The sequence below is a fragment of the Nothobranchius furzeri genome, chromosome 12, assembly GCF_043380555.1.
Source record: "Nothobranchius furzeri strain GRZ-AD chromosome 12, NfurGRZ-RIMD1, whole genome shotgun sequence".
NCBI classification, from domain to species: Eukaryota; Metazoa; Chordata; class Actinopteri; order Cyprinodontiformes; family Nothobranchiidae; genus Nothobranchius; species Nothobranchius furzeri.
Window position 1 is genome coordinate 40838531 of NC_091752.1, and position 21429 is coordinate 40859959.

At 41.8% G+C, this 21429-nt stretch overlaps 1 protein-coding gene across 2 annotated transcripts; it reads right to left on the minus strand.

The window, feature by feature from the left end:
- Positions 1–782: 782 nt before the first annotated feature.
- plekha3 (pleckstrin homology domain containing, family A (phosphoinositide binding specific) member 3) lies at positions 783–20997 on the minus strand. 2 transcript variants are annotated; one of them, XM_015945058.3, is made up of 8 exons: positions 20725–20997; positions 19555–19671; positions 19329–19478; positions 19105–19226; positions 11463–11567; positions 2768–2811; positions 1475–1569; positions 783–1344 (listed from the first exon to the last, which is right to left on the minus strand). In XM_015945058.3, exons 1-8 carry the CDS (start codon positions 20762–20764, stop codon positions 1235–1237), a joined length of 783 nt encoding a protein of 260 aa, XP_015800544.3. In that variant the 5' UTR covers positions 20765–20997; the 3' UTR covers positions 783–1234. The 2 variants fall into 2 exon arrangements, with proteins under 2 accessions (XP_015800544.3, XP_015800546.3); XM_015945060.3 differs by having other exon boundaries at positions 1234–1379.
- Positions 20998–21429: the final 432 nt, after the last annotated feature.

Here is a 21429-nt window from a genome sequence, read left to right on the forward strand (position 1 = left end):
GATACAAACACAATTAACCTTCTGCAGAAACACTGAAGTCACCCCCTGTTACTTTAGCTAGAGTAAAAAAGAAAAACTTACTTCAGGAGAAATGCCATTTGCTTGTTTCACCGAGGCATTTTTGAAAACTGAGCTGAGCTTATTCAGACAATCAAGTCAGAGTATCAGATCTATGTTAAAAGATCGACTAACATTTAAGTTTAAAATACCAAAACAGGCTACCAGCACCTCTCAAAGTTAATATCGTACATCCTGTCAGCTCCAAAGGCCCACTGATTATTTTTTTGATCTCAACTGATTTGAAATCAGTGTTGACTTGCTACTGATGCAGTATAACGACTAAGAAATTATTCACTTGAGCAAGATGTTTCAATTCTGCCAACTAAGTTTAAGGTGAATATATATAAATCAGTAAGTTTGGTGATTTTCCTCCTAGATTCACCTTAAATAAACACTACTGGCACTCTTGTCTGTGGTAAAATAGACGGCAGGTAAAACTGCATGTTTGGATGGAATTTACCTCCAATTAATTAGAGAACACCCAAAATTTCACAAGGCAGTAAACTTCAGACTTCTTCCTACAGTGTTGTGCAACCAGACCGAGTTCATTTAGTCCACCTGGTTTGCGTTTGGAGTGTTGGGCGATAAATGATTGCCGATTCTGTACAACATCTACCTGTAACTGACCCTCTCAGCTGCACGTTTTGATAAAAGTTTGGGTTGTGCAATAAAGCAGAATGGCTTCTTTCTTTTATACATTTTTGTAAAAATTTGCAGGAACATTAGCTGCCAAAAGGGGGCAGAGTTTTGGTATTTATTTTTAATAATGAGCAGAACAGAGAAACTGATTTAACGTGTAAAGGAACGATGGAGTTCAGGGTCAAAGTGCCAATGGGCAAAACTTTATCTGGATGAAAGTTTGAGTCGGGGATTCAGTCTTTACATTCTCAGGTCCTTAAAGCAGCAGAAACCACAAATTCACAGTTTAACACATTCGCAAGGAGCTGACGGGTCCATCAGCTGCAGTCCAGGTCTGTCGATCCAGGTTAAAGTATCACAGTCCAGTTGACCTTTGTGTGTCTCTAGACTAAAAAAAAAACACTCAAAAAGAAACGATGGACTTCAAAGTGCTAGTTTATGGTGACTTCATAGAGAAGCCAAGACAGGAACTCTCCTGAAAACAGGTCAGTCAGTCAGCTCATCCTTCAGCCCGGTTCTGGTGAGCGTTGAACGATCAGATGGACAGGTCAGTGTCCGTGTCTGTCGGAGTGGTCTTTGGGCTTTCACGGCTCCCCCTCTCCTCAGGAATGGAGGAGGATTCTCCGTTCAGACTGGGCAGCAAACCTGGAACACAACAGACAACGCTCAAGGGTTGCTCCCTTCAGCGTGTGAAAAATTAAATGCCATCCTCCGTGTTTGTAGGAACCGACTCTTAAGTGCTGCTTTAGCGTGAATGAGAGTGTTGACATCTTACGGTCACTGTCGTAAACGGAACTGTCCGAGGACGTCCGGTGCCGGCGTTGAGCTGACCTTTGACCTCCACTCACATACTCCTTCAGCACACCCGACCTGGAGGAGAAAAGGCTAAAATGAGGCATCCAATCTGATTCTGTGCTGACCATCACTGATTCAGCTCCATAAATGACGAGTACGGAGCTATTTGTGTCACTGAGAGTTTAACCCTTTGATTATTTATCACAGTTGTTGTTTTTGACAAAGAAAAACACGAGTTTCTCTGCTTTTTATGTTTGATCTACTTTAGTGCTGAACAAAACTAAGATGGAATGACTATAAAACTAGAGCTGAGACGTTACGTTTGAGCATCAACATGCCTGCGTGGTTGTGATCACTACATCCTGCTGTGATGTCAGAGTGTACATGTCTAAGTTATAGGTACCTGCTATTAAGCAATCCACCAATCACAATTATTCCTAATCAGTTTGTGGAAGCAGACCATGAAGGGATGGTTTAATGAGATTTTGTAGTTTCCAAATTTAACTCACTGCTTGGCGCATCAATCAATTTACTGCATCACAACTGGTTGGAGCTACATGTGAAAGCAGGGGCCGGTTCTTCTGGCCTATCGGCCAATAGGTGAGGAGGGGGTTCACCCTTCACCTGTTGGCTCAGGTAAGATGTGAGTCAAAATTCAGAAACTAATATGAGGATGCTAATGGAGATTACGATAAAAAGTTTACAGAAGTGATGCTATGTTATGTTGGGTTTTGGGTGTGAGCAGTGCTGTGGACTAACTGTTTTTAGAGGATAATAACGAGACCCTGTTGGACATAAAGACTGTTTTTGTTTCAGATGCTATTTTCTGGTAATCATGAGACTTTGAATGATCGGTTGGACATCACTTTACATTAACAAGTGGTTTGAGTCTACAGTTGTGATTGTTTCTATCAATTCTTCTGATTTGACACAAAATGTAATTTAGCACCCCAGGTACATAAACCCAACGGGCTTGAGGTCAACCAGACAGCAGCAGTACAGCACAAGCTAAATTGCACCTATAAAAAACTATTGTAGGATTAGGGTCTTGTGATCTTTACATCACAGGGTTAAAATGTGCAGGATTTCCAACATCATGCAGTGCTTATTACAACCATCAGGATGCTGCAAGGCCGCCCCCTAGAGGTTGTTCTGTTGCTGCTTTTTCTAACTGCACAAAAGGTTAAAACTTCAAATGAAATGTCTTTAACCAGCCATTTGTCTTAATCCTAGTCTGTAAAGTCTAATCTGAGCTGACTGGGTTTGAACTCACCTGTCAAAGCTGTAGGTTCCAGGATGGCTGATGGACCTCTTCATCTGTTGAGACAAAATGTGTTCAAGAACATTCAGAATGTGTTGATAATCTTAATCTCACTCTAGTTTTCCTAAATCTCAGGCTTCAGTGGTGCTGCTGTAGCTGGTTACCACTGTTGGAGCTGCGGATCTGGCCTTTGTGCATCACCACTTCTCACTGGGGAGGCAAAGACAGCCGCGATGGTCATGCCAGCTGTGTCTTAAAGGTATGTGGTAGGGTTGGGCGATTTGTATAATTTTACCCATCGCCAAACGTCAATCCAAGAAATGACAATGGGCAATGAAATCGTGCATGTGAGGTCATAATGAACGGACTGATTTGCGAACACAGAAGTCCAAGCACTGATTTTTTTAATAGAAGCGCAGTGCGTATGCTTGCTGGAAGAGAAATAGTGATTTATCTTTTTGTTTAATTTTGTATCTGTAGTTTGGTAAAGTGACGTATAAACGGCTCGTATTAAAAAGTGAAAGTGCTCATCTTTGTTTCCCTGTGGTGACAACCATCGTGGTATCTTATTTAAACCGTGTCGCTAAAGATAGGATTGGGTTCGATTTTTGCTGCGAGCCACTTCTGGGACGCAACCATTTCCACAGTTAGCATTGGGCTAGACAGGAAATCACATGGTTTCAGTGTAAAATCCCCAGTAGTTTTCTAAATAAAAGTCTAATGCAGCGATGCAATTCCATATCTCTGAAGACTACGTCAGTACAAGTGACCTCACAGCTTATTTAGTCCTTGCATCGTTCCAGATGTGCAGCAGTGTGTTTTTGTGGCTTTAATCCTGACAGTAGAGAGGAACAACATCATAAATGACATCAAACAGAGATATCAAGCGTAGGGTTGGGCATCGTTTGATTTTGAACGATTCCGATTCCAATTCCTATTCCTTGTTTCGATTCTGGTTCTAATCGATTCCCGATTCCGATTCTTTCAAGACATGACATGCTTTACATGAGCCAGCTAACCACAGGTCCTACTTGATGAAATAATCTTAACTTCAACATGAATTTTAATTATATGAACAATAACATCACCTTCATTTAGACAGAAACATGCTTTGGAGAAAAAAAAAAAAATAATACATTTTATTTAAAAGCGCCTTTCAGGACACCCAAGGTCACTTGACAGAAACACGTGATAAAATACAATAAAACAATAATAAAACCCAAACAAGAAAAAAAACAAAGAGAGAAAAAGTTCAATAAAATCAGAGGTTGTAGGCAGATTTAAACATATGTGTTTTGAGTTTTGTTTTGAGGAAAAGAAAAAGACTTGCAGCACAACCAGTGTGTTTGTTTCTGACCACAACCAAAGTCTGGAAGAAGCCTCTGGGATGAGAGGCTAAACGTCTCCAACATATCCAGAAACGTCCAGCTGTTTTCAGCTAAAACTCTCAGGATGATCATGTCCAGGATGAATGAGAACTACACCTCCATGCTGCAGCAGCATTCAGTCAGAACAGGAAGTAAAACTTAGGATGACAGCAGCTACATTTAACAGATTTTAAACATTAAAACTCTCAAAAGAAATAGTTCAGAAAGGAAATTAAAATGTTCACAACGTTGTGTGATCAGCTCTGAAAAGTGTTGATCACAATTTGCAGATCCTGTTTATTTTTCACGGAGATTGGCTGCGGATTCCTCTTTCGTCTGCATTCTAGGAATCGAAACTAGGAATCGAAATAAAAAACGTTGAGCGATTCCGGGAAAAATGAACAGTTGGAACCGGTTCCAATCGATGCTCGACGCCCAACCCTAATCCTAAGTGTGATTTCCTACTTTTTGATTCATTGGCAGATGGAATAAGGGACTTTGTGATCTCACAACTCATGCGTGAAGGATGACGGAAGTCTTTTGCAATTTGTGATGTTACAATGTTGACAATAATAATAACAGTCTTGTGTTTTTTAAAAAATTATATAATCTCTGTGGATTACCGTGGCCACGGTGTAGGCGCTGTGACCCTTACCAGCCACAGTAGCATCTGCTGAAGTTGCCACACATGCGCATTTTGTAGTTTACAACCAAAACTTTCTTGAAGCTGAAATGATGGCAGACGGAGGAGACTGCAACGTTCAGGACATCTATCAGCCCTCAAGGAAGACAAAGTCAAAACCATGAGTATTTTCTGGATATTTGAAGAATGCCGAGGGACAGTAGATAGAAGACGGCTATCCTGTTGGCAGCATGTGCAGGAAAAAGTGTCTGCGAAAGGCTGTTGACACCCCCATATTGAAATGACGTTATGCATTACAGGGCTCCCAGAAGGGGCAGATAAGAGCTGGTCACCAATGCAATTGTTGACTCTCTAATAATGATTACTGCCTGATGACATTTTACCAAATCTCACCAGAAGGACACAAACCGAGGGCAACTATCCTGATGTAGAGGGTTTATTTAGTTTTCCAAACAAGTTTCTGGTGCTGTAATTAGTACATGTAATACCCTCGAAACGGCCAACAACTAGGGCTGCAACGATTCGTCGACAAATATCGACAATAGAAATAGTCGACAATGAATTTCATTGTCAACGTTGTCGCCAGACATGCTTTTTTCCGACCGAGAGAGGCATCTACTTCATTACAATCTCTGCCGAGAGTCGCACATGCGCAATAGCTTCTCTGCTGAGCGGCAGCCAACTAACAGAAATGGCAGCATCCAACACAGCAGCTACGCGCAGATGGGGGGGGGGGGGGGGTGTCTGTACCCCCCAGATTTAGATTGACCCTGACCCCCCCCCCCCCCCCCACACACACACACACACACACACACCTTTAAGGCATGAGAGAAAACTAAATCGGAGGTTAAGCGCTTGAAGCTTCTTTTTCTAATTACATTGAATGCAGCATGACGTAAACAAACACCGACTCCAGAAGCGCCAAAGTGGTTGCTGCTAGGATGCAGGATGAAGCGAAAAAGACAAGCAACAATAACTGCGTTTTTAAAAAAAGACCAACAATGTAAGTAGGCGGGACCGATCTGTCCGTTTATGCATGTTGGTTATAGTTTCAGTACATTGTTGTCGGTGTTGGGACTTACTCGTTATAAGCGCCAAAGTCGCAGTATTGCGACAAACGTAATCATTGACTTTAACAAATTTACAAATATGATCCCTCATGAAGTTACTACTTTACACCAGAAGATAGTGGAGATGTGTCACCTTCAGGCTGAGCAAAGTTTGAGAGTTTTTAGTGTTTGAAAAATGCCTCCCGCCGAGAGGCTCCCAGTCGGGAGCCAACATGAAGGACAAATATGAGCGGGATAAAACTTATTATTGCCGGCAAGTCTGGTCTTTGTTGACTGATCACTTTGTTTGGTCATGACCGACTGATTATGAAGCAGATTATTGACTCTGATGAAGAAATCCACTCATCTTGACGCTGCTGCAGCGCGCATCATCAGACAGCTGGTGCTGCACGAGAGATGTGTGGAGGTTACAAGCTCCAAACGTTGGGTTTGATGTTTGTTTAACCTTCTCCGGGACATGATGGATGTAGAAATAATGGTAAAAACACTGCTAACGTGATAGAGGTGTGAATCTTCACTTGTCTCCCGATTCGATTACAATTATTGGGTCAACGATTCAATTCAATTCGATATCTCGATGCATCACGATTATTTCATATTGATTTGTTTTCATCGATAAATAGAAGATGTCAGATAATTGCTTTTTATTGTTATTTTTTTATCAAAAACGTATTTGACACAACCTGCCATCCCTCAAAAGCTCTCCATTCACAACAGGTTAGGACAAAACATTTAAACATTTAAGAAGATTTAACAAAGTAAAACATCTGTTTCCTCGTTCAACACCACGCCTCAGGCTGAGAAAACACGCTTTACAAAAACTCACAAAATCTAAAGAAGTACTGAAAACCTACAGGACACATAATGTAATAATAAAATCCATAATGGGTTCATATATGAGTGTTTAATGTCTCTGAGCAGCTCTAGAGTCAAATATTTATGCCACAGTTGAAGGGTGTCAGAAATAACACCAAATGAAATGTTTGACTTAGTTTATTTTATTTGAACCCAGTGGTTCGTTTCTGACATGCTGGAGAATGAATCAAGTTCTGTTTGATGCAGAAAATAATAAAACATAAAACAAATTCTACACTTCCAATAATATTTAAGATGTGTGTTTTATTCTTTCTGATAATAACACCAGCAGAAGGCTGTGGGCTGGATTAGGATTAAATTACCCAGCTGATGGATCTCTTTCACTAACCAGCTAACTACAAACCTTTCCACCAACCTGTCCTGTGTGACCCTCACCCTTTAACCCTCATGTCCATGCTGTCTCTGGAGGAGCAGATAGGAGACAAGTCTCCTGTAACTTAAAATGAAACAAAGCTTCCTCCCAGCTTCTCTTTAAGCTGAATGTAACATCAGTTTATCATCATGAAACAAAAGAATAAAGTGGAACAAGAACTTCTATCTTCTATTTCTCTCTCCTTTTAACTTCTCCGTGTCCCTAAATAAAAGAGACAGATGATCACGCTGCAGCCGCCATCATTTACCCAGCCCCCCCCCCCCCCCCAAGACCGGATCTCCCAGCATCACGACACTCGGTCTGACTGAGCGCTACGAGGAGAAATAATAATTAAATTCTGAAAATATTAATGCGTGTTTGGAGCATCGGTTTGGAGGAGCATCATCCGATCCTCTCTCTTGTGTGAGCAGACAATGTCTCTCCCTCTCTCGGTTGCTGTGCGAGCGAGCAGAGCGCGCCGCGTGACTACCCGCTCAATTAACTTAATTCACGGTCCAAATCCAACAGAAACGGTCGGGCTGCTTCGGTTCCGGTTCGGTCTCAGGTTACAACTCTAGCGCTCAGCCCTGCAGTACCACATTAAGGCGGAACCACTTGGTAAATGTCACTCTGACAGCTTTGGATGATGTGCTGGTGCTGCCGTTAAAAAACAAAACTACATTCCACTATAATCGATTATGGCGTACTCTTCTACGATGTAGAATCGTTTATGTCCGCATCCCGATGCATCGATTATTTTCCTCAGCTCTACTGGACTCGTAGCATTAAGTTACAGTTGATGTTCGAAAATAATCCTCCTGTTTCTCCAATTGTGTTGTGACATTCACACTGAAATAGAGCTGGACAAACTGTACAGCCATCAATGTTTAGATGTGTTTAAGTGTCCAGTTAGGCTCATGCACACAGATTTCCGTGGTGGCCTGTGAGTGCAGTTTTGTTTCAGCTTTACATAACGTGACAGACGTAGCGACAATGTGAAAGAAATGCCGTAAAAAAGGGGCAGATGCGATGCGTTAGATATCGAAGTCAAAGTGTGCCACATAATCATAAAAAAAAGTAAAATATCATATGTACAAACAGCTTTATCTATGTGTATATAAATTAAAACGTTCCAAATATAATGAAAATTTCTAAATAGCTTAAAAATAAGAAGTAACATGTGTAAAAATTATGCATTAAAATATGGCAGCCTGATGACATCATAATATGCAAATTAGATGAGTGAATTTGCTCAAGTGGTGCTTGCTGCAGAACCACAAAGGCGGAGCTGCACCAGAAGGTGGAGCTGCACCAGAGTCAGCCCCGCCCATTCCAGAATCAGCCCCGTCCATTCCATCAGAGTCAGTCTAATTCCTTCCAGTTGTCAGACTTGATAGCATTCTGGAACCAAAGAGGGTTTTAAAGCTAAAAAATGCAAGATTGAGGACGGAGGTGAGAAGTTAACTGAACAGTTTTTGTAAAGGTTCCATATAATTAAAAATCTAACTTTTGGAACTTTTTATCATGTTATATTGTCATTTCCTCATAAGAAACACGCCAAAGCCATTTTTGGCCTCATTCATGCATTTTCCTCCCATCTCAGCTTTAATTTGGTCTCCTCCCCTGAAGTGGGTCTGGTCTTGGTTCTCAAATCTGGATATTCTGTGAATTTTCTGACAAATTATTTCTGAAATGACTTCTACTGAGACACCGCCAATCAACCATACATCCCATCTCCAAAGACACACTGGATAGGACAATTACATGTAACGCCACTTACTTTATATCAGATGTGGTGGGGTAGAGGTTATGGAGGCAGGTTTGCATGTAGTTTTGGGCAGGTTCGACTCCCAGTGGCAGAACTATTAGGTAGATTACAACCCCTTTTCTTAATTTCTAGCTACACTTGCCAGTACTGTTTACAACAATTTACTGGTATACCGTTTAACATATAGTGTTTTTTTATTTATTTATTCGTTTATTTAGCCAGTGTGAGTCCATTTGTGAGCAGAGTTTCAACTAAAATGCTGTTTAGGAACGACCAAATTCAAAGAACTTTTAGAGACATAAATATTTTGCTGAAAATAAACATTACAACTAAAATATAAACAAATTCAATGTTTCAGCTGGCTAAATAGATTGATGCCGACCCCACCGAGAATCGAACCAGCATCTGCTGAGGGGGAAGCAAAATTTAATTCCGACAATCTTACCACTGGACTACCAGAGCACATATGACAGTCACTCATGCTGTTGCAGCACATTATTGTTAGAGCGGCTGTGGGCAGATATCTGCTAAAAGAAATCGTTTCATTTCAAGATGTATTCAGGCTTTGTCATGTAGCAAGTTATATTTATCTTGTTTAATTGGAGCATAGAACATAGCATTAACATTTGTAAAGTAGTAACAGCCATAATTCATGTGGGTCAGGTTAGTTTGCGATGAAGTTGGAAAACAAAAACGGAAGTCAGTGGGCTAGGCTGAGTTTGCGTGAATGGGCGGGGCTGACCCTGGTGCAGCTCCACCTTATGGTGCAGCTCCGCCTTTGTGGTTCTGCAGCGAGCACCCTCTCAATTTGCTTCCGACACAAACTTTGGGTACTACTGAAGATATTTCTCTTCTATAGTTTAGCTTTATCTCTAACCATTTCCAAGCTACAACCTTTTGAAATAGTCATGTCAAAATTTAATATTTTCTTGTAAAAACTCTGGCGCCCAAAAGGTTAAGTAAACCATAGTAACTCAGTCATTATTGTGGTAACGATCACACATGATAATGAGCAGGAGCAGAGGCAGCAGTAGCAGAGGGACAGGAGGGTGACATCCTAATGTCCTAACACAAAACCAAACCAACCCAACCGGACCTTAAAATTTTGCAAAAGCAAGTTCTCAAGGACCGTACTTTGTCATTCCAAAAAACATGGTATGAAAAGTATCCTTGGCTGCATGTTAGTCCAGATACTGATGGTGTTCTGCATTTTCAATGCTCTAAATACTACAGATGTGGAAAACCAACACAAGCTAAAAGCATAGACCCAGCTTTTGTAACTTCTGGATTTAAAAATTGGAAAAAAAAAATTAAAACATGAAAAATGTTCCTTCCATGAGAAATCAGCATGTCACAAAGTGGCTGTCACAACAGCTGCATATGAGAGCAGACCAGTTACCACACAGTTGAGTAGTGCAGCCAGGTCACAACAGGCAGAAAATAGAACAAGTCTTTTGAAAATCATAGGGGGTGAGATGTTCCTGGCCAGACGGGGAATTGCTTTGAGGGGGCATGATCATCGTCAAGGTAACCTTGACCAGCTTTTAAAATATAAAGCTGAAGACGATTCATCTTTCACAACGTGGTTGTCTGCAAAAAGGGGAGTACACACATCTTGGGATTGTCAAAATTAAATTAACAGTTTGATGAGTTCATGTATTATCAGGGAAATTTCAGATGAAGTCTGGTCCCTCCCAACATTACAGTACTCCATCATTATGGACAGGACAAGGGATATCTCAGGTGTGGAGCAGCAGGCCCTTTGTTTGCGTTATGTTGACCATGATTTGCTGGTACATGAAGAGTTTATTGGGTTGTACGAGACAACGTCTACAACCGGTGAAAATCTTGCCAGGATAATTTTTGATGTACTGTTGAGGTTGAATTTGCCAGTTTCAGGTCTTAGAGGTCAGGCATATGATGGTGCTTCAAATATGTCAGGAAAATACTCACGCACAGGCAGTTATTCAACGAGCACAGCCATTAGCACCATATGTACATTGTGGTGCTCGTGTAAATTTAGTTACACAACACGCTTGCTCAGCCTCCCCTGTTGTACGCAATGCACTTGACTGGATTTATGAGCTTGGCACATTTTTTGGTCAGTCTGGTAAGCTGAAAGACACATTTAAAGCCATTGCTATTTCTGAAGGGGAAGGCTCATTCCAGTCCATCAGACCTTTATGTCCCACAAGGTGGACTGTACGCTCACCTGCTATTCGTGCCATTCTTAGGCAATATGGGATAGTACTGGAGTCACGAGATCAGATGTCTACAAGTACCTCTGAATCTGCCAGTCGGGCAGAGGGCTTACATGCTCGACTGCAACAGGGTAATGTAGTACTGGGGCTTAGGCTTGCATTAGACGTGATCAGTGAATTAGAAATGCTGAATGCATCTCTCCAGAAAAACACACAGAAGATGGAAGGCATGCTCTCTGCAGTTTCCCTTGTCAAAAACAGTTTGAAATCAAAAAGAAACATTGAACACTTTGAGGGGATCTGATTTTAAAACTGTAACAAGATCTTCTGATTCTTTTCAAGCCAACTTCAGACCACATGGTGTTCTGCCCGATATCCCTCTAAAGGTCAGAAGCAGGAAGTAGCAGAAAGTATGTAGGAAATGAATGACCTTTTCTGGAGGTCGGAGATCAGGAGTCAGACTCTGGTTGGCCAGGCTCATGCACTCCTCCAATGTCCTGATGAACGTCTCACAGGTGGCGCTGAGCAGCGAGGCCTTAAGGGGACAGACAATGATTCATTTAAGGCTTCATATAAACAGAAACCATTACATGTTAAACTCAAATAAAAGTCCTGTTCTACAAAGATATGGATCCCCACACATTCCCTATGCCGCAGTGTTTCCCAACCCTGGTCCTCAGGGCACACTGACCTGCACATGTTCCATCTCTGCTTCAGCACACCTGATTTATATTGCCTCCTCAGGACATCAAGTGCTGCAGATGCCTGTTAATCACTCATTCATTTGAGCCAGGTGTGTGGCAGCAGGGAAATACAGGTGTTTAATAGGGCAACATGGAAAACATGCAGGACAGTGTGCCCTGAGGACCAGGGTTGGGAAACACTGGTCTCTCGTGGATTTACGTGAAGCTCGTTTTAGTCAGTTACATCAAAACATCAGATTCAGAGAGTTCCAATATGAGTTTTTAGGATTTTCTGACAAGTTCAAATAAAAACACTTCAACACTAAAGCTCTTTTAAAAGCTTGAAGATACCAAATTTAAAATATGAAGAATAATTAAACAATCTGAGATTATATTATCTTTTTGTTGATGTTGTTAATGGAACGGCGGTTTCACACTGAAAACATCAGCGGTGCGGAACATCAGCGGAACGCCACTGCTTCAAATAAAATTCATTGTAGTCTATGGACTGTTTAGAGCGACGCGGCAATGTCCAGGCGTGTCCCGGAAGCGGCACGCCATGCCATGCCACCAAGGATAAGGATCTATTTTTGCAGCGAGCTGCTTCTGGGACACATACATTTTGCAGTTAACATCGGGCTATGCAGGAAATCAACCACGATTTCAGTGTAAAATCCCCAGTAATTTTCTAAATAAAAGTACTGCAGTGATGCTGTTTCATATTTATGAAGCTTAAGCGTGACCCAACCACTTATTTACTTACAGCATCATTCCAGAAGGGAAGCAGTGACATCAAACAACGATAACAAACGTGATTTTGTTCATTTTGGTTTAACGGTGGATTGCATAAACGAACCGTGACCTGAAGTCTCGAGGGAGTCCAACGAAGCTCACAGCGAAGAAGCCGTGCCGCTGCCAAGACTCTCCCGGTGTGAAAATTACCACTTTGACATTTGCGAGTAAACCGTTCTGCTGCCATTTCGCTCCACTGATGCTTCCAGTGTGAAACCGGGGTTAGGGTATTTCTAAGCGTGCTACTGACAGATGTCGCCATCAAGCCAAAAATTTAATTCATACAAAGAAATCAGAACACTTAAGTATACCAGTCGAGTCATAATAAAGTGAAATGAAACAGGAAATAATTATTGAACACACTTCAGTTAATACTTTGTAGAAAAGCCTTTGTTGGCGATTCCAGATTCCAGACCAGTGGTTCACAACCTTTTTCACAAGGACCCCCTTTCCTGTATCCAGGTCAACCAAGGCCCCTCCAACTAGGAGCTGCATGACTTAATTTTTTTTAAAGTCGACCGTCAAGTAATGAAAATCGAGTCGACTTCGACTAGTCGTTGATGACGTCATACACCTGAAGCGGCTAAAACAGACAATGGGTACCATGCGTTTTTTTCCGACGCATGGGGGGAGGGTGGTTCGCTGGAGTTTTTGACAATTAAAATTGCGCCCACATTTTCAAAGTTAAACACATTTCTTTTACCAACGGTAGTTTCTGCTTCAGCCCTCTCCCCCCTCCCCCTGCGCAGCGGCCGCAAACTCACTGATGCGCCCGCAGCCTCTCGGAGTTCCTGCTGCTCTAAACATTAAAATAATTATTTCATTTTCTGTTCCTCACTTCTGATGACCTTCAATGGTGTCTGTTTGTTGCAACCACCAGGTACAAAAACTAACTTGTTTTTATTTGACTATTTTTCTGTCCTGTCTGTTTATTATCTTCCTGCATCTCCTCTCAATCCTAAAGAAAAACTGCTACCTGGGTTCATATATATTCACCTTACCTTACCTTACCTTTGAACTGCAGTTCTAAAAGATCTACCGACCGCAAAAACAGCGGAGTGCGTGCTGCGCGCCGGCCACACCAGTGAGGGGAAATCATCGGAGGACCAAACAGGTCATGTGCCCCGCTCCACAGCAGCGAAACACATCAGGCACAATTAAAAGACAGAAAACATAAAAGGAAATGAGCCGACATAAACAATCGCGTGTTAAATTTGTTTTTGAGGTGGCGACACCTAATTTGATAATGTTACTGTGGCCGTGCTCAGGACGCAGCTGTCTGGGGCGCGTCAACGATCGGAGCTTTGCATGCGCAAGCTGGTTAAGGTTAGGATGGGGGTGAGGGGAAGGTTAAAATGCAAGAGGGTAAACGTCACAATTCAGTCAAATGTCCGTTTTACAGTGGGCGACAGATACCGACGCTCTGGCACAGCTCATTGCTCATTGTTTCCTTGGACTTGTGTTTGGGACAGCAGTAGTTCAGGAGGAAGAGCGGGTTGTCCAGTAATCAGAAGGGTGCAGGTTTGATCCCGTTTCTGACCAGAGGATGCTGCTGTTGTGTCCTTGAGCAAGACACTTGCCTGGCGATGGTTGGAGACTGGAGGCGCCAGTTTTTGGCAAGCCTTGCCTCTGTCAGTGCGCCCCAGGGCTTCATCGTTGTTCATCACCGCCAGCGTGTGAATGGGTGAATGACTGATTGTGCTGTGAAGCGCCTTGGGGGATTGTAGAACCGCAAGAAGGCACTATACAAATACAGGACGCTTACCATCATTGTCTTGCAAAGAACCAACATCCCAACGGCTAGAAAATCAGTTCTCTGGTTGCGATACCACCTCTGAACACCAGAGTTTGCCTGAGTGTTCACTAGAATGTCCATGTTCCACATTCAACCTTTAACTGCTTCATGTCTTTCTGCTACATTTGGGTGTAATATATTTTGTGCTACTAGAGGGTGCAAGAGCGCCGCTGTCAAAATATGTTTACTGGGCAACCGCAGAAGAAGAGGCGAGCTCGTCACACGATCAAACAAATGTATTCAAAGATGAAGCGTTTGAGAAAAAGCACAGCGTGGGAGCACTTTATTCTTGGAACACAAAGAGCCCCACACCAAAGCACCGAGCCTGGCAGAACATGGCGCAGCAAACTGAACCTAGACCAGCAACTAAACAGGCCAGTCTGCCATGGCGCTCCTGCTCGCGTCTGACTCCTAACTTGTTTAGTATAATAAAGAAATGTCCGTGCAATTATTGGGTTAAATGTGAGGAAACTAAAGTGCTTTTAAAAGAGTGGCCTCCAGAATGTGTTGATAAGCAGCGCTGTGTATTTGATGCCTGAAGGACCAAACAGGTCCTGACGGACAATTCGGCTCTCCTCCCACTAACGCTACTTTTAGTTTATGAATGTTGTAACGAGTGTGGGACTTTGGTTGTGCATCAGAATTGTGTTAAAATCAGGAGTCGAAAAAGAGTTTGTATTATTTATAGAGAAGGGTTTGTGTTCATGTGTGTGTGTGGTAGTGGTGGAGGAGGAGTAGTTTACGATTAACGGAGTATTAACCATTAAGAGCTTCAACCAGTTTTGGAAAACATGCATCCCTATTAGGGCTAATGCAGCTGATACCATTGGTACTGAGAGGGGGCGGGGTTTCTCTCTCAATACTGACAGATTTCAGGTGATCACCTGGCTCTCTATGCCATTTTACACCTTATTATCTTCCTGTGTTTAATACTTTTCCCTTGTGTCTTTTCATTTATTACAACTCAGTTTATGGATGTTTAAATGTTTTTGCCTGAACTAAATGCTTGAGTTGACATTGACATGTGGTGGAAATTTGATGTCAATAGCCCACTTAGGAAAACCTGTACTAGTGAAAGTGCTGACGTGTCAAAAACGTATTCTCTCTGCTATAAAACATTATTTCAAGCACCCATTAGGACCATGAGTTTAACTGATACTGGGAATATTTAATAGTAGATAAACATGATGAGCGTGCCGTTTCTCTGAACTGAGTCTGTTTAAGAAGCTGCTAACAGGTAAGATGAGAACTATTTATAGCTTTTATAAGTAAGTAAGTAAATATTATTTACTTATCAGTCATCACAGAAAGAGAATCACAAAGCCCTTCACAGAGACGAACAAAACAAATCATTAATTTATAATTCAATTCCATTTTATTTATATAGCGCCAAATCACGACAAGAGTCATCTCAAGGCACCTCACATAGTAAACATTCCAATTCAGGTCAGTTCATTAAGCCAGTACTGAAAATTATACAGAAAATAAACATCAAATTAATTTTGTATGGCAGCTTTTTCTCGCAGGAAATGTTTAAACCACTTTACTGAGTGAAATGACTAATAGACTGTAGAAAATAGGGATGAGCGAGTACACCACTATCTGTATCTGGGCGTGGTTTAACTGGAAGTGGGTGGGGCTTCAATCGGTACATTATTTTAAGTCTGAAAGTGATATGGATTGATCAGAAGTTGCTTTATGCATTGTTTATTTGAAAACCATATACAGAGCAGCCTCAGAATTGGGATTCAATGTTTTTGATAACAATAGTAAAGGAACTATTACAGATTAAGTTTTTCAATAAAATCAGAACATGAATATTGTCATGATTTGGTACTTTATAAATAAACTTGAATTGAATTTTAAAGAGCAAGTAACGCCTAAATTAACTTTTTTTGCTGATAACCTGTATAGATGAGTGTCTAATGATGCTGTACACATGTGTAATCATTAGTGTGGCAGTTTAGGGCAACTTACTTTAAATGTAATATTTCAGCCCAAAACTATAATTGTATCTCCATCTTCAGGTTAAATCTCTGCTCCACATTTATGTAGAACCAGCTGTGGTTGATGGCTAAGCTGAAAAATGTGACGTTGTCAGCAAATTACTACATGGCTGCACTGCATTGGTCTCCAGGTGAGGCAGCCGCACCTCCACCTGGCTCAGCCACTCACGTGCCGATTTGACAAATCGGCGCTCGGAGCCGCTCGCCTCCTTGAAAGAAATGCCCTCCTCCCCTTTTCATCTAATGATCGCGGTTAACAGGAAATCCTTCAGAATGCTGCAGAATGTGTGTCTGCTTTTCTGCTGAGCAGTAAGTCTTGTGTGAGTGCGTGCACGCCCGAGTGCACATGCGCTTGTTAACGACTCGTTTTTTTGATTGAGAAAATCTGACAGCGCATGCGGGGGGGTTGCAGGGGGTTGGTCTATCCCTGCCTCAGAGCCGCTCTCTCGGTCCGCCAGGCGACGCTACTTTCAGAAGCGTTTTCCTAACAGGAAGTGTGGATGAAATACGTCTCCACCCAGGCCTTGACCCTCACTTTAAGTGCATGAATGAATAGAACTGAACTCATGCAGTAGGAAATATGATCTAGAACAAGACACAGCTTTTTTTATTTTATTATTTTACGATCAAACAGATTTTTTTCTAACATTCTTGGCATTTTTTCCCCACACAACATTAAACAAAACAAGGTGTGTGTGTGTGTGTGTGTGTGTGTGTGTGTGTGTCGGGGCACAACTACCTACTATCGGAGGGGTATGCAGACACATCCAGCTGCTGTTATTTGTTGTTGGTGTTTACTCTGATGACTTGATTATTATTATTATTCTGAGCTACTACAGCAATCAATTTCCCTCTGGGATTAATAAAGTATTTCTGAATTGAATTATATAGAAAGAAAATATATCTGCAGGGCTTTAGGTCCAGGACAGTTTTATACCTCAGACCCACTTTAGATCATAACCTGCTATTAATATTTTCACGTATTCCTTACACCAATCAGAATGTTCTGTAATGTTCACAGACATCCAAACCTTAGAAATTAAATAAAATCAATATTAAAATAAAAAAATGATTAATATTCTTTTTCATTAAAAATCAGTTATCTGTGAACACGTTTTTATATTTGACATCATCCAGTTTAAGCAGACATCTGCTTATTTCTAACAGAGCTGAGCTGTGGGAGAAAATATTCAGGCTAATTTAACTTTATTTTCCATCACCTGTGGGTTTAGTTTATTTACTTAATATTAATTATAAAACTATAAATAACAGGGGTCTCATTTAACAAACATTGTGTAGAATCCTTACTAAAACCGTACTTAAGCTCAGCAAAAAAAAAGTACTTACGCCAAGTAGGTTTGTGATCTATCAAACATGGAGTACGCACAGCTGCACGCAATCTCCGCTTCATAAATCAGAGACTAACGAGAATGTTTCTCAGCTGCTTTTTAAGTCACATCTCGCCCTCACCACGCCCACTTACTGCCATAAATAGTCAATGCAAAGTGCCTTGTGGATCTCATGCATATACATAAGCCGGCTGTAGGGTCAGGGTGTCAGGGTCTGACGTAGGGTCAGCGTGGGCCCCCACATTTCCTCAGCTATCACCGTTAGCACTGGCTCCCCCCAGGGCTGTGTACTGAGCCCCCTGCTCTTTACATTGTACACCCACGACTGTGCACCCGTTCATAACAGCAATATCATTGTGAAATTTGCAGATGACACCACTGTGGTGGGGCTCATATCGGAGGGAGAAGAGGCTGCCTACAGGCACGAAGTGCAGCGGCTGACAGCGTGGTGCACAGAGAACAACCTGTTCCTGAACACAGCAAACACAAAAGAAATTGTTGTGGATTTTAGGAAAAAGAAAACTGATATCAGTCCACTTTTCATCAATGGGGACTGCGTGGAGAGGGTGTCTGATTTCCGCTTCCTGGGTGTACACATTACAGATGACCTGTCCTGGGGTGTGAATACAGCAGCGGTGGCAAAGAAGGCTCAGCAGAGACTTTATTTCCTGAGGGTCCTCAGGAAAAACAACATCTCACAAAATCTGCTGATCTCCTTCTATCGCTGTTCCATAGAGAGCATCTTGTGCTACTGCTTCTGCGCGTGGTTCTCTAGCTGCATATAAGCACAGAGCAAATCACTCCAAAGGATTGTGGAGACCACCCAGCAGATCTGGCTGTCGTTTGTCTTCTGTGGATGAACTTCACAGCTTTCGCTGCCTCAGGAGAACGGAAAGCACCCTAAAAGATCCCTCACACCCTGCTCATGATTTGTTGCAACTACTGCCATCAGGCAAAAGATACAGGAGAATTAAAACGAGGACAGAAAGACTACACAGCAGCTTTTATCCTGTGGCTATCAGGGCACTGAATGGCAATTAACACCCCCACCCCAAATTCTTAATTCAATTTTATGTGCAATATATAATAAATGCTTTATCCGTACCGGACACTCGTCTGAAACGAGTATCCGGCTCATTCCTAGTAGAAAACACCTTTAGAAAGACCAGCAGGGCGGTCGATGAAGACCACTGATGAAGATGACAAGAAAATCTGGGAAAATATTTTAAAAGTAGTGACTTTTTTAAAGGCTCTAAATCGTGCCGCTGGGAGCTTAAAAAGCAGTAATTTGTTTCAACAGCCTGAAACTAAAACCACCACTAGTTCTCCAAACGTACCGATGAACAGAAACAAATAAAAATGGAACCAGTCAGTAAACACTTCCTGAGCTATCAGCTATTCTGTGTTTCATTAGACTCACAGCTTTTTGGGGTAGATATAAACGTACCTCAGTAGTGGGCGTGGTCTCTGTCTCTTCAGAGTGCTGTGATTGGATGGTCTGGACCTGCTGGACGAGGAGGTCACAGTACAGACGTAGTTCTGACATCTTTGTCTTCAGACAGTCTGGACCTAAAACCAGAGCAGCAGAGGTTCTGGTATTCTACTGAATAACACATAAAAGCTAACGCGAACGCCCTAAACACTGTGGCTAAAAACTAACTCTCCGTTTACCTTTGTGTTTGTGGCTTTCCAGTGTTCCAGCTTTAGATGATCCCAATGCTACCAACCACCTCTGTCTCTCTGCGGCGTTAACGGCCCGCACGTAGAAATGCTGCTCGCCAGGGATGATCAGCTCCAGGCGTGTCGAGTCCGTGGGATGAACTGAAATACAAAACACGAGTGGCGTGTCACGGGTGTGTTCATCTTTACCGCAGAATTCCTGAGACGTGTGCACAACCTTTGATGTCACACACAGACATCTTAATGGATCCTTTGCTGCCTTTGCCCACATCGTCCTCCGTGTCATAGTACGAAATGACTCCGTTCTCCAGGACGAACCAGCGAGGCTGCCAGCCTGATGAAACACGTTGAGCAGCATGGTTTCAGAATTGAAACGGTGATGTGGTCCGTCTAAAATTGATCCAATTTAGATTTTTTTGCCATTTTGTCACAAAGTTTTCACAAAACCATGTCCATGTCTGGTGTTTGTTTCATCCTAATGGTCCTTTGGTGGTTTTTAAACTTGGTGTTCTTGTATGAATGTGGGGTCTGATTTATCTTAAATGTGGCTTAGCACGAAGCCCCGTCAAAAGAGAATTCCTGTCAGCTCAGTCAGTCTCTGTTTCAACTCCTTGCTGGATTGACTGATGACACAAAGAAAGACGGTGGTTGTGAAGAAGAAAGGATGTGCTGCCCAACTCTAGCAATGTGTATCTGATAAAGTGACGACTGAGTGTATCTGTATAATTAAATATTATGTAAATTATGAGGCAAGGTAAAGTTCTAAAATAAAGAGAGCTCAGTCTGCTTTTGATCCAAATGTAATTGAGCTGACGTGTGTGTGTTCTACTTGACTCAGTAAGGCTAAACAAAGGAGAAGATTAAAATAATCAAATACCAAAGAGAAAGAAAAAAGATGGGAGACGTTTTTGTGAACATGAACACACAATAATATAAACCCTGATTCATTCCCTCAACAGCAGATAAAGGACCTGGTGGTGTCGTTATTTTGATTTAAAAGCTGTGACTTAGATGATTTTATTACAGGTAAGTTTTCTGTTTAAATGAGTCAAGATCAACATGCTCCTTGGATTTTAACTGATAATTTGGGTTTCAGTCTTGACTTCACAGGATTAACAACAACGAGGCCATTAACCCATGGATATGTAAAGGACCCCGTTACCCGTGCAACGTGTTCGTATATGTAAATTAACTTGAGGCGTATGCATACATGACTAACATTAAAATGAACCCGTTAAAACGAAACGACGCTGTCATTCTTCAGGCAGTTTTCACACAAATGTTGAATCCTGGTAAAAACACAGCAGCTAGCATTAGCTCACAGCGAAGTGGCTGAAAGGTCACAGAGACAGAAATTCAGGAGAAACCTGTGGAACCGACCACCAACCTGTCATGTAATTAGTCCACTTGTACAAAATCCCCTCCATGTTTTCTTTAAATGTCGGCTAACGCAGCTAGCCTGTTAGCTTCCCGCCGACGGTCACCGTCTCCACGACGAAACGCGTTCAAACTAACGGTCATGAGGGACCGCCGCTCGTCTCCACAACTGTGAACCGGTTAGGAGACACTGGGTGGAGGAGTTCGAGGAGTAAACCCTGGCTGTCTCTGCTCAGAGGTTCAGCGGAGAGTCAGCTGAGAGAAAAATATCAACAAACCACAGCTTCTGTACGGAAACCTGCAAGGGACATTTCACACGTTTAACAGAGTTCTGTCAAAACTCCCCAAAATACTGATGCAACTGTAAAACCCATGCTGTGTGACGATTTTAATTATTACGTTTTACAGCAAAATTATTTTGTTGACATAAAAGTAAATGAAAAAATTTAAACTAAACAAATGCAGATTTTTCAAGTTTTGTTTTCAATTTTCCAGTTTATTTGGCAGCAGTGGGAACTACATTTAAACTTTATAATTACACGTTTATAAGATTCTGTAGCTAAATTGTGTTAAATAAAGCGTATTATAATATTATTAAATCCGTTTTTACTACTGATAAGCATCAAGATTAGTAATTGATGATCGCAAAATGTTTTAAAGTAATCAGAAATGGTTAATTCAGATAATAAGTACAGAAGGTTTGTACATTTTGTTA